Source organism: Chiloscyllium punctatum, chromosome 17 (assembly GCF_047496795.1).
Source record: "Chiloscyllium punctatum isolate Juve2018m chromosome 17, sChiPun1.3, whole genome shotgun sequence".
In the NCBI taxonomy this organism is placed as follows: Eukaryota; Metazoa; Chordata; class Chondrichthyes; order Orectolobiformes; family Hemiscylliidae; genus Chiloscyllium; species Chiloscyllium punctatum.
The window spans coordinates 89,180,337-89,193,894 of NC_092755.1; the positions used below are offsets into that span (position 1 = coordinate 89,180,337).

Below are 13,558 nucleotides of genomic sequence, written 5' to 3' on the forward strand. Positions count from 1 at the left end.
CACTTATTGCATTTTTAGTTATCCTCTGGTTTTTAAAGGCTTCCCAATCCTTTGGCTTCCCACTTATCTTCATCACATTGTATGCTTTTTCTTCTCTTTTAAGCTGTCCCTGACCTCACTTGTCAGTCTCATCCTCCCCTCTAGTGCTTCTTGGGATTAATTTCTGCTGTGCCTCCAGAATTATCTCTAGAAATGTCTGACATTTCTGCTCCACTGCCTTCCCTGCTAATCAACTCTGGCCAGCTCCTCCCTCATGTCTATGTAGTTACTTTTATTCAGTCGTAATACTGATACGTCTGATTCCAGTTTCTGCCTCTCAAACTACAGGGTGAATTCTATCATATTATGGTCAGTGTCCCCTCTGGATTCTTTCACCTTAAGCTCCCTAATCTAGTCTGCCTCATTACATGTCTCTAGTTCCAGAATTTCCTGTTCCCAAGTAGGGTCTCCAAAAGCTGCTCCAAAACAAAAATCCATTTTGTAGACAATCCACCAAATCCTTTTCTTTGTATCTGCTACCAATCTGATTTACCCAGTGCACCCGCACATTGAGGACTCCCATAATTATTATGGTAATGCCTTTCTTACAGGCCTTTTCTATCTCCTGATTAATTTTCTTCCTCACGTCCTGAATCCTGCTCGGATGCCTTATGTAATTCCCATCATGGTCTTTTTTCTTCACTGTGCCTTAACTTTATCCACACAGATTCCACACTTTCTAATTCTACATACATCTTGCTATCAATTTTATTTCATTTCTTACTAACAAAGGAATTCCGGTCCCCCTGTTCATCTGCTTATTCTTTCAATAGGATGCATATCTTTGGATATTTAGTTCTTAGCCCCGATACCCTTGCAGCCACATCTGTCATCTGCCTTCCCTGAGATTAGATTCCTGACCCTTTTCTATACTCTTTTGTCCTATTACTCCTTCTGAAAAGGCTTAATAACCTCTGACCACCTTACCTCACTTCACCCTCCCCCAACTCCCCATCCTTAAATCTTTATCCATAATTTTCCATGCAACTGAACTCTCCTCCCAATATTTAATGTTCAGGTTTCATAAGTTATTTAAACACCAATAAATATTATGCTGTGCTGAAAACCCAATGCACCTTTATTGTACATTGTAATGGACGTTATCGAGGTAAGCGAAAAGAGCTAGGGCTTCCACTTTGGACAAATGTAGACATTGGGATGCTCTGATCAAAGGAAAAATTTGTATTCAGTTTTGACAATTTTCTTCATTTAAGTAGATTATAGGAAGTAATGGAGGCAGAATTTCAACTTGTATAAGAGTCAATCCAGTTTATTATCTATTGGTTCTTTTCCAATAGATAATGAACTTCTCAACTGGTTTCTCACTTGTGCAGTGAATTCCCTCAAAAAGGTCTGTTTCTGGATATGATGAAGAATATTTCTTAAAGTCAGCGCTGATTTATCATGGTAAAAGTGATCTAGATTATTCTTAATAGGAAAGGGAATTAGGAGAGAAGTATCTTGATTTTCTTTCCTCCCATTTGGTCTGAGATTTTCTGAATTTTCTTCTCACTCAAGAAAGAGAAGAAAAAATGAGAATAAATGAGGAACACCAATAAAATGGAAATATAAGGTCCTCTAAAAGCATACCAACATTAAAACTAGATAGGTGCAATGAAATGAATTAGGATCCGTAATGGAAATCTGTTAGTGCAAACAGGCAGAGTGCTTTGGCAAAGTACTTTGCATCAGTCTTTACTAAGGCAAGGGATTATCTATTTTTGTTGTATGTAGTATCTGGACAACCTGCTTGTTTATTGTAGATTTGGTAAAGTCATTACATAGAAAGGTTGAGTGCATCAAGGAGTTCTAGTAAAGTTGAATTAATTGGGAATCGGGGAAAACTTTCCACTGTTGGAACCATAGCATAAAAGAAGATGGTTATGGCTGTTTGAGGTTAATCATTCCAGTGCCAGTATATCACTGCAGCAGTTCCTAAGAATGGTATTCAATGCACAACCATCTTCAGCTGCTTCTGAAAGACCTTCCTTCTATTGTAAGTCAGATACTGGGATGTTTGCTGCTAATCATACAATGTTCAATGGCATTCATATCTCCTCAGCTACTAAATTGGATTGTATCAATAAACATCAAGACCTTGATAATATTCAGAGGTAATATAATAAGTAGCAAGTGATATTCATGCGAGGCAAAGGCCAGGTAATGACCACCCCCCAAAAAGTTGTGTGGCTCATGTTTCAGCAACTGCAAACACATTGTGCAAGTGGCCTTTTGTGTGCTGAAAACCTTCTAAGAATCTCACCATCTCCTTTGATATTCCATTGCATTATCATTTTGGAATCTCCACAATCCTCAGTGTTCGCATTAGTCAGAAACAGGAACTGAATCAACCATTCAAATAAAATAATTACAAGAGGAGGTCAGAGGCTAGGACTTATGCAGTGAATAACACTTCCTAACTCCCCAAAACTCTGACCACCATCTATAAGGCATCATTTTAAGTATGATGCAATAGCCTCCATTTCCTTGGATAAGTACAGCTCCAATATCACTCAAGATAATTGACGCCTCCAGGATAGCAGCCTGCTTGATCAGCATTACATCCACTAACAGTAACACCATATCTGTATCCAAATTCATTACAGCAACTTCCAAGATTCCTTTGACAGCACTTCCAAGCACTTAACTTCTAACAGCTAGAGAGATGGGAGTGCCATCACCTGCATATTCCCCTTCAAGCCATCCACACTCTTGGTTTGGACGTATTGCTTTCCTTTTCGTTTAGATGGGTCAAAACCCTGGAACTTCCTCTCTGACCACTTTATGGATCTACCTACACCAACTGGTCTGCAGTGGTTCAAGCAGCAGCTCACTGCCACCTTCTTGAGGGCAACTAGGGCAGTAAATACTGACCTGGCCACCCATCCCATTGAAAAGGAGAAGCTGTTTTGAATGGATAAGAGTTCATATTCACAGATCCATAACTAATGTCTGGATTTACCATGTACTACTAATAAAATGGTCCAAATAGTCCACGAGCAGCTTTGAAAAGAGAATTCAATAAATACCTGAAGGAGAATTATTTGCAGAAAATGGGATTAACTGGATTGCCCTCTAACAGTGCTGCTGCATATTCAGTGAGCTGAATGAAGTATTTCTGTGCTCTATAATTCTATTCTACAGGGTGGCATGGTGGCTCAGTAGGTATCACTGCTGTCTCACAGCGCCAGGGACCAAGGTTTGATTCCTGCCTTGGGCAACTGTCTGTGTGGAGTTTGCACGTTCTCCCCATGTCTGCGTGGGTTTCCTCTGGGTGCTCCAGTTTCCTCCCACAGTCCAAAGCTGTGCAGGTTATGTCAGTTGGCCATGCTAAAGTGCCCATTGCGTTCAGAGATGCATAGGTTAGGTACATTAGTCAGGAGTAAATGTAGAGTAATATGGTATGGGGATGGACGGATTAGTCTTCAGAGGGTTGGTGTAGACTTGGGCCAATGGCCTGTTTCCACACTTTAGGAATTCTATGATCCATGAGTCTATGATCTAGAATATGATTTTCAATTACATGGAAGATTCTGGATGGACTAAGGGTCTTTCCCTGTTCATCATTGTTATCTAATGTGTTTGTAAAGCTAACCATACATCTACCCCTCTGGTAAATATCTGACTTGCTGACACACAATTTTCCCATCTTCTACAATTTCTCACAAGCTGGAGTTCTAACTACCCTCCAGTATTTATCAAGTTTTATACAGTTTATTAATTTTTTTTACAAACATGTCCAAGCTTCAATAACTTATTTGTTACTTTGTAAAGGTGAAGAACTTGGAAATGCTTTAGCAGATAACAATGGAATAATAGAATTGGACCTAAGTTGGAATTATCTACGTGGGAAGGCTTGTACAGCAGTAGCAGAAGGCCTCAGCGTGAGTACTGCAAAGCAATGGGAATTCCAATGACTGTATTCAGATGAATAATTATAGTTATACACTATGAAAATATATGCACATCATGGTGTACAGGGCAGCAATATGGACAGTAAATCATTAGTAAATACAAAGCAAATTAGAAAAAAACTTGCAACACTTGGAGTTAGTTAGCAAGATGACTAATGTGGTTCAGATTCCTGTTCAATTGGATTAGACATTTGGATCTGCCTCCTCGCCCTGCTTGAGAGTGGAAAGCAATGGCAAGCCATCACGACCAGAAACTGCAAAGTGATTGGCTCAGCATAAAACTTTAGAAGATGACAAGCCAAAGATATGCCACTGGACAGAGTATACATAAATTAACTACACCATTCAATAAAAGTTCAAAGCATGCAGCACCACCTTAGATATAAAACTGGCAAAAATAAAGAAATTAGCCAGACCATACCTTTTTAAGACCGACAACTCAGGAAATATCAGTACCAGTTTCTTTATGGTGGCTGTCTTATCTTCCTCTGCATTGTAAATGCAGAATGGAAGTCAATATGTAAAACCATCTCATCCCATGTAATGTGTATTTTCTATGCCATGTATAAGTACAGAGTTGTAGTCACCAGAGAAAAGAAAATCTACAGAAAATGTCTGGCAGCAACAGATTACTATTTATCTAGGGAACGCAAGAAGTAGCAGCAGTAAGAGACTGTTTGGCCCATCAAGGTTTCTGTGCCGTTCAAGAAGGTTGTGGCATATCTGATCAGAACTTCAAAACAGTCTCTTGCCAGTTCCCCAGATCACACTATTCCCTTGTAGGTCAAAAATCTGTTGACTCCCCTTGAATATATTCAATGATCCACTATGAGTTTTTTTCTTCTGCATTATTATTCCAGTACTATTTGAGGGCAGAGCAGAGGAAAATTTGTTTCAACATTACTTAAGTTTAAATTGTATGTATTTATATTGTCTCACTCTAACCCACAAATATTCATGCATAATTCTGTTTTATGATTTAGCATGATTACTATATATAAAAGAGTTTTGAATTTGAATTAAAAGATTTGAGGATATTTCAAGATCATAATATCAGATGATATTAACAAACTAATCAAACTTCATTTTAGTGATATACTGTGATCTAAATCTTTCCTGTGTTTCCACCTAGTTACACATTCTTATTTGATGAAATGTTAGATTGAATAAGATATTCTCTCAATTGTAATGCACTCCAAAAAGCAATCATGTGGCACTGTTTTTTTGCTTACAGCAGTTAAAGCATATCCAGATTTCTTCAATAACCTTTGATGTTAAGAATTAGGCATTTGCTATCAAGAGTCCTTTATTTAGCATAATTAAGGTTTTACATTTCAGCATTGTATCGTTATAAAATGCTGTGTCATGCTGTAGTTGTATGTGAATGGTACTTGGAATTCCCCATTAGTTCTTAAAGCATAAGACATAGGAGCTGAAGCAGGACATTCAAAGTGGTCATAGCTGAGCTGATCATTTTCAACTCTAATTTCCTGTCTTTTCCATATTGATTTAAAAATCTATCTATATCAGCCTTGAACATACTTAATGACCCAACCTTAACAGTAAAGAATCCACAGATTTACTACTGTCTGAAAAAAGAAATTCTTCATCATCCTTATTTTAAATGTGCGACTCCTTAAACTGAGATTATGCCTTCTGGCCCTACATTTTCCACAAGTGGAAACAACCTTTCCACAGTTACTCTGTCAAGTTTCCCAAGAATTGTGTCTGCTTCAGTAAGGTTGTCTCTTCCACTTACAAAATTCTAATGAGTGCAGGCCCAGTCTATTCAACCTGTCCACATAAGACAATCTTTTCATACTTGCTATCAACCTAGTGAACCTTCTCTGGACTGCCCTCTAATGCCAATATATCTTTCCTGACATAGGAGGCCTAAATCTGTTCATAGAATTCCAGTTATGGTCTGACCAGTGCCTTGTACAGTTTTAGCAAGACCTCCTTAGTTTTAAAGTCAATTCCCTTTGAAATAAAGGCCCACGTTCTATTTACCTTCCCTATTACCTGTTGAACTTAGATACTAGATTTGAAGTTCGTGGACAGGAACTTTCAAATCCCTCTGTTCTGTACCTTGATGTTGTCTTTATCTATTAAAATAATATTCACTTCCTCTATTCTTCCTGCCAAACCTCCTATTTCTACTTTATATCCAATCTACTGAGTTTTTAACCACTTGCTTAACTTGTCTATGGTCTACATATTCTTTGTGTCATCCTCACTATTTGCCTTCCCACCATTTTTTGTGATGTTCACAAACTTGCCTTATAGTACATTCACATTCCACAATCTTGATCCCTGTATTACTCCACTAGTCACAGGTTGCCATCCTGAAAATGCACCCCCTATCAATCCAACACTCTGACTTTTATTAGTTAGCCAGTCCTCTATCCAAGCTAATATACTACCTCAAACAACATAGGCTATTGCACTTTTAAGTAGCTTAATGTGTAGTTTAATACTCTGTCCCCTGCTTTTCCTTTTTATCCATCCTGTTTCTTAACACCTTAAAGAATTCTAGTAAGCTTATCAGGCATCATTCCTTCCTCATGAAGCCATGCTGACTTTCCTTGATCTGTATTCATAAATTCTCTGTTTTTTCCTTTATAATAGATTCTAATACTCTTCTAATAATCGACATTAAGCTAACTGGCCTATAGCTTTTGTTTTGTCTCCTTACTATTTTAAATGAAGGTGTTATATTGGGAGTGTTCTAATCCTCTGGCACTTTTCCAGAATATAAGGATTCTTGGAAGATTTTTCCTAGTACACCCACTGTCTCTAGTTACTTCTTTTTAATATCCTAGGATACATCCCATCAGGCCAGGATAGTTGTTGGCCTTTTTGCCCTGTTAGTTTCACTAGTACTTTTTCCTCTCAACAGCTGTATTTATTTCTTTGCCTTTTTTTGCCCCATGATTATTTAATAATTTTTGAATGCCAATGGTGACTTCTGCTGTGAAGATTGATACCAAGTATTTTTTTCAACTCCTCTGCTCTTTCCATTTTCTTTTTGGCTTCAATCTCTAAAGAGGCCTATGTTAACTTTGCTTCTCTCTTTTTTATATAAATTTAAAGAAGCTCTTGCTGTGTGCCTTGACACTACTTGATATCACAGAGTGGTACAGTGGCTCAGTGGTTAGCACTACTGCCTCATAGTGCCAGGGACCCAGGTTCGATTCAAGCCTTGGGCTTGAATTCTCCCCATGTGTTAGGTGCAATAGTCAGAGGGAAACAGATTTAGGTGGGTTATACGTCATAGGGTTGGTGTGGACTTATTGGGTTGAAGGGCCTGTTTCCATACTGTAGGGAATCTAATCTACTTACAAGTTTCTCCTCAAAGTTTATTTCCTTCCTCTTTTTATCATTCTTTGGTTGTCTTTTGTTGGCTTTTAAAAACTTTCCCAATTATTGGGCTTAGCACAAATCTTTTCCACATTTTCTGTTTTTCTTTCAATTTGAAGCCCTCTTTAACTATTCTGGATAACCATGGTTGGCTCATCCCTTTTGTATAATCCTTCCTCACTGCACTGTGTCTTTGTTGTGTAAACATGTCGTAATAGATAGAACAGAGCAACACATCTGTGAAAGAGGGAAAATCAAATGCACACCAGCCTCTAGCCAAATCTGCAGCATTGGCAAAAACAATTTTGTGTATTTCAAATAAGGTTTCACTACGCATCGTTGTTATTGTGTTGTCTAGCAGAATATTTGAGGAAACTCAATTCTATAAGTATTTCTTAGTATCATTGTTGGCAATGGGTGTAGGATATTATAAAATCAGCAGTTTGTTTTTAACCTCAGTCCAATTTTGTTACAATCCAGTTAGGGTCCAGTAGTTTATAGTGAAAAGTAGATGTTGCAGTTGATGAAAACCAAAAAGGTTTCAAAGTTTTAGTTAAACAGATTTTTAATAGAGTTATAATTATAGAGGCAGATAGTCATTGTAGCAACATAGATTGGAGGTGTACATCAAGACCAGGTGTTGATATTTCAATAAATATTATCCGTACTATAGTTTAACATCTAGAATTGATGAGTTTAGCATCAACTAACAGTCAATTTGTGATCGAATATAAGCTATATCCCACCCCATAAATGACCGACTGAACTAGTTCAGATCTTACTTATTGATTGAATAGTCCACCTAAAGTTTACCAATTGCCATGAGTTATAAAGTCCATCAAATTCTATCTTCCTCAAGGGATTTTAGCCCCACTCCTTCAAGCATTTAGGTTCTTATTTTTCTTTTAACAGCAATTCTAACTCAACCTGGAGGTAATGAGTTATCATGCAAGAATATTCCAGCTCCAATGACTGCTCACCATACAACTACTCAGTCATTTTGTTAATACTGCAGCCAGACTTCATTTCGGAGCCTAGCTCAGACATTGTTTTAGCTCTCCAGCTGAATTTCTGCCAACAACTGCTGCTAATCTTCTGTGCGGACTAATTTTGTTGTAGGCTAGTCTTAATGCTGCAATTAGGTCTCATGATTGAATTCTCATGCAACACACAGGAGTGCTACCAATCTATCCCTTGGCATCCTCTAACCAGGACTCAGCCTCTGCCACAAAGCAGGGCCTGTCCTAAAACATAGTCCAAAAGCATAGATTCCTTTACATTTCATATTACTGTTGACTTCAAATTCAAATAAAATTTGAAGTATGTAAAACAGGCCTTACAATATTAGTCTTTCAGGGCACTTCAGCTTCACACTGTTGGTCTCATTGTTATTGACAAACAGCTTTTTACTCATCAGCTTTTAAGATGCAAAAAAACTGAACTGATTTGTTAAAACATGCATTTGAGTTGCAAATACAGGTACAATGACCAAGATCTTCCACTTGGCAGATAATCAGTGTAGCAGCATAGATTTGAGGTGTACATCAGGACCAGGTGTTGAAGTTTCAATGCAGCTGATTTCACCGGAATTACCCAGAATATATAAATGCCCAATAATCAGTTACCCAGCATCTAAAACCCTCCACAAAGTCCCAACTCTAAATTAGTGTCAAAGACTTGAGATGATTTTGACTGACTGACTGACTTGAATAGTTATCCGGGGAATAATTTTAGGAAAAGTTGAAGTAATTAAAACCTGGTCCTACTCTTGGCTGAATAGTTGGAGAACTAGCTATTTGGAAACAGTATTGGCTTGAAGGTAGAAGACAGAGAGTGGTGAGGGAGGTTTGCTTTTCAGACTGAAGGCCTGTGACCAATGGTATGTCACAAGTATCAGTGCTGGGTCCACTACTTTTTATCATTTATATACATGATTTAGATGTGAACACAGGGGGTATGGTTAGTTAGTTTGCAGATGACACCAAAATGGGAGAAGTAATGGGCAGTGAAGAAGGTTATTTCAGAGTACAACGGAATCTTGATCAGATAGGCCAATGGGCTGAGAAGTGGCAGATGGAGTTTAATTTAGATAAATGCGAGATGCTGCATTTTGAAAAGGCAAATCAGGGCAGGACTTCTACACTTAATGGCAAGGTCCTAGGAGGTGTTGCTGAACAAAGTGACCTTGGAAAGCAGGTTCATAATTCCTTGCAAGTGGAGTCCCAGATAGGTAGGATAGTGAAGGAGGTGTTCGGTATGCTTTCCTTTATTGGTCAGTGCATTGAGTATAGGGGTTGGGAGGTCATGTTGAGGCTGTACAGGAGATTGGTTAGGCCAGTATTGGAATACTGCATGCAATTCTGGTCTCCCTACTATAGGAAGGATGTTATGAAACTTGAAAGGGTTCAGAAAAGATTTTCAAAAATGTTGCCAGGGTTGAAGGGCTCAAGCTATAGGGAGAGGCTGAACAGGCTGTTGTTTTTTTTCCCTGGAATATAGGAGGCTGAGGTGTACAGAGGTTTATAAAATCAAGAGTGGTGTGAATAGGGTGAAGAGCCAAGGTCTTTTTCCCAGAGGAGAGGTGTCCAAAACTAGAGGTTATAGGTTTAAGGTGAGAGGGCAAAGATTTAAAAGGGACCTAAGGGGCAATATTTTCATGCAGAGGGTGGTGCATTATGGAATAAGCTTTGAGAGGAACTGGTGGAGGCTGGTCTTATGAAGATGTGGATGTACTGTACCTTTCGAGAGTTAAAAGCTAGAAGACAAATCTGACAGCACAAAGTATTCTGAAAAAAGACACAATGTAACGTGCTCTAGTTACAGGACTGGTTGCCTGGAAATGACAAAACCGATTCAAATTAGGCCAATCGGTTTAAATTTTACCCCGAAAAATATCAAACTCCAATCCAGTTTGAATTTAGTAAAATGACAATTTTAAAAGCCACTGACATAATCTGATGCGTTGGGTATATAATACTGGGGAAAATTGAACACTTGGGAGGAGAACTGCCAAGCTATCAGCATGTAAAAACTATCTGAAAAATAGCTCTCTTAAAAGTACCTTGATCAATCAGTAACCTGTGAAGCAGAATCCCCAAAAATAAGACAGGAATACAGAGAAAACTGAAAGCTGCCTGGTTTTGAGATAAGAAGTTTTGTCTTCTAAATCTTAGTTGGGAGTTTTATTGGACTATTTTTGCAGAAGAGGAAGGTAAAAGATAGGTTAGAGGAAGCCCTTGTAAAAAGTTATTAGTTATTTATTCTCTGTCATACTTTAAGAAATAAAGTTGTTAAGTTTTACTTTAAATAGTGCTTGGCTGCTCGAATTTTCAAAGATTACTGCACAGGATAAATCTTTTCTGCGTAGCGGGTTTTAAATTAGCAGAGGGGTTTACCCCTTGTTGTAACACTGGTACAATTACAACATTTAAAAGACATCTTGATGGGTACATGAATAGGAAATCTTTAGAGGGATATGGGCCAACTACTGTTAAATAGGACTAGATTTACTTGGGATATCTGGTCGGCATGGATGAATTAGACCGAAGGGTAGGTTTCCATGTTGTATATCTCTATAACTCAATGGCTGTATAACTGAACACCCCCATTCTTGCCTCAACTCCCCGACTCAACCCCAGACCTGACACCATTCCTCTTCGCCACCTCTGATATAACCTTACTGGACCAAACAGCAGCATCACCATTGTCCCGCCCCACCCCCACTCGCCTGCATCCCCACATCACACCACACTTGCTGGCATCTCATTCCAAATCTTTCAAAAGACCCTACATCTCTCCAACTCTTAAACATATTCCCCACCCCACCCCCCTGACTTGACTTTACTGCACTGCATTACCCATCTGCCATCCAACTCCACTTCATCTACCCCTCCTTCTCCAATTGGCACACTGCCATCCTTCCCTCGCCTACTTCACACACTTACTTACCTTCTTTCAGAAGCTGTCAAAGTGACTTTTTGTGAGCTTTAAGTGACAGAATTGGCATGCTGATAAAGAGAATATGATTCAGTGTTGATCTTCTTCACTGTAGGCTGTGAAGACCCCTTTTTTTCTTACAGTCCTTTGGGAATAGGGATTCAAATCCAGATCAGAAGATTTGATTCAGTGTCTCAAATTTGGCAACTTTGGAACCAAGTCCATTTCAGATCTTGCTGGTTTTTGGGCCCAGCAGTTTGGGTTGGGTGGTTGATGTCAAGTTGGATCAAGGGTTGATCAGACCATCCAAGGTACGTGAAAAGATGTGCATTAAGGCAATAACTAGTGTAGCATCTACTGCAACAAGCCTGCAAGTTAATAATATTCATCTACTAACAATTAAAATTAATACATAGTAGTTCATAAAGGTTTTCAGTGTCACTACTTTTCAGATAGCCAGATTTGAGGCTCTGTGGTGAATATGTCTTGAATCTGATGCCCAGTCCAGGAAACTGAATTGACCAAGGTTGACAATTCCTGCAATTAGAAAAACAGTTGAGTGTAATCTATTTTTTTCCCCTACCTCCCCCCTCCCCCGCAGGATAATATTTATCTGAAAGTACTGAATTTGTCCTATAATGGATTTGGGAATGAGGGTGCAAAAGCCCTTGGCATCGCTCTTAAAGTTAATAATGTGCTTGAGGAACTGAATATCAGGTATGTCAAGACCTACCTTCTTTTAATCCAGATTGGGTACCATTTTTCTGTTTGTATAAAGCAGTTTCTTTGTAGGCTATCATGAAATAGGTTGCAATTTATTGAAATGATCATTTGGAATTTGCACAGACTGGATTTCTTTCCCTACAAGTCTTTATTTTAAGACACAAACTGGGAGTGGATATGGTGATCAGCTGATGTTGCATACTGCCACAGTCATGGATGGCACAGTCTATTAATATGATTGTGTTTAATAACACATACCACAATATCAGGTGCTCAGCTAACTCTGGGCCTGTGAAAAAGGTAGGTCTAAGAGGGAAATCTGTTCTCTGTTGGAAAGAGAATGAATTGGCCTTGCAGCATGATAGTATCAGTGAATGAGAGCTTTTCCATTTGCATGACTTTGAAGGGAACTCAATTGGAATGATCTCTTCTTTTTTTTAATTGCTTATCCACTGTTCTAAAAACACTGATTCATGCTAGGCATCTTAAGCCTTTGCTACTATATCCTTCTTGTCATTCTTTTTGTGGGGACCTAATAATTAATGTCAATAGCCAAGACTAATCTCACTCAAAATCTGCATATAAGCACTACCAGTCAAAGGGATTGGTTCACAATTGAGAATGGAGCCCTAATCAGTCTCCCACTCCCCACTTCCTTAATCCCATTCAGTACAAAGTGGAACTCTAGATTTCAGATCTTACTGTCACGTATATTCAAGTACAAACTTATGACATCTTTGGTCTGTATGACTCAGTGTGATAATAGGTGGTAGATTTTCTTGGCTGTCCTGTGAAATATTAAAATTCTGAATTTTAAGATTTAAATTACAGAACAAAAAAGAAGTAACAGTAGCTTTTCACTCATCATTATTAAAGTGAAAAAAAACCTGAATCCCATAACCAGTTTCAGGAGTAATTAGCTATTGCAGAATGCTATGAAATATTTTTGTAATCTAGATGATATGTGAACTTGACTGGACAGTGAACAGTGTTTTTGTATGAGAAAGTGAATTATTTACATTTAGCTGACATTTTATGACATCTTTCGATGTGTTCGCAAATTATATGGACAAATGCAGCAAACATTTTACCCATAGCATAAACTCACAGATGGAAAAGAGATGAACAACTAATTCATTTGATTTTGATTGTGTTGATTGAGGGAGAATATTACCCTTCACACAGCTGGTGAGCTCCTGCTTGAGTAATGTCAATGGCATTTCTAATGCACTACAGGCATGTACCATATATTTCAAAGGAGCATATCTCTGATAATGCAGCATTCCTTTAATACTGCTCTATACTATTAACTGTTTGTTATGTATACTCCAACCCTGGAGTTTAAATACACAACTACATGACTAAAGCAACATTGGTACCAACTGTATTAAATTTGTTTAAAGTAAAAGAAAATGGATTTTTGTGATTTAAGATGGAAGTGTAATCAACACGTATAACTACAATCATGATAAACTTAACTTGTATTTTTTGTCCTGTAATTATATCATATTGTTTTAAATCACTAAATCCAGATCAATTTTATGGATTTGAGATTTTAAAGCTTTCTGATTTATATTTTGGTTTCT

The 13,558-nt window shown here is 38.1% G+C and overlaps 1 protein-coding gene across 3 annotated transcripts in view; it reads left to right on the forward strand.

The window, feature by feature from the left end:
- Positions 1–13,558, forward strand: part of LOC140488091 (uncharacterized) — a 69,563-nt gene that overhangs the window by 37,797 nt on the left and 18,208 nt on the right. For all 3 annotated transcript variants that reach the window (XM_072587831.1, XM_072587832.1, XM_072587830.1), the window contains 2 exons: positions 3,814–3,923; positions 11,851–11,966. In XM_072587831.1, coding sequence (XP_072443932.1) covers positions 3,814–3,923; positions 11,851–11,966 — 226 coding nt within the window. The remainder of the gene's footprint in view (positions 1–3,813; positions 3,924–11,850; positions 11,967–13,558) is intronic.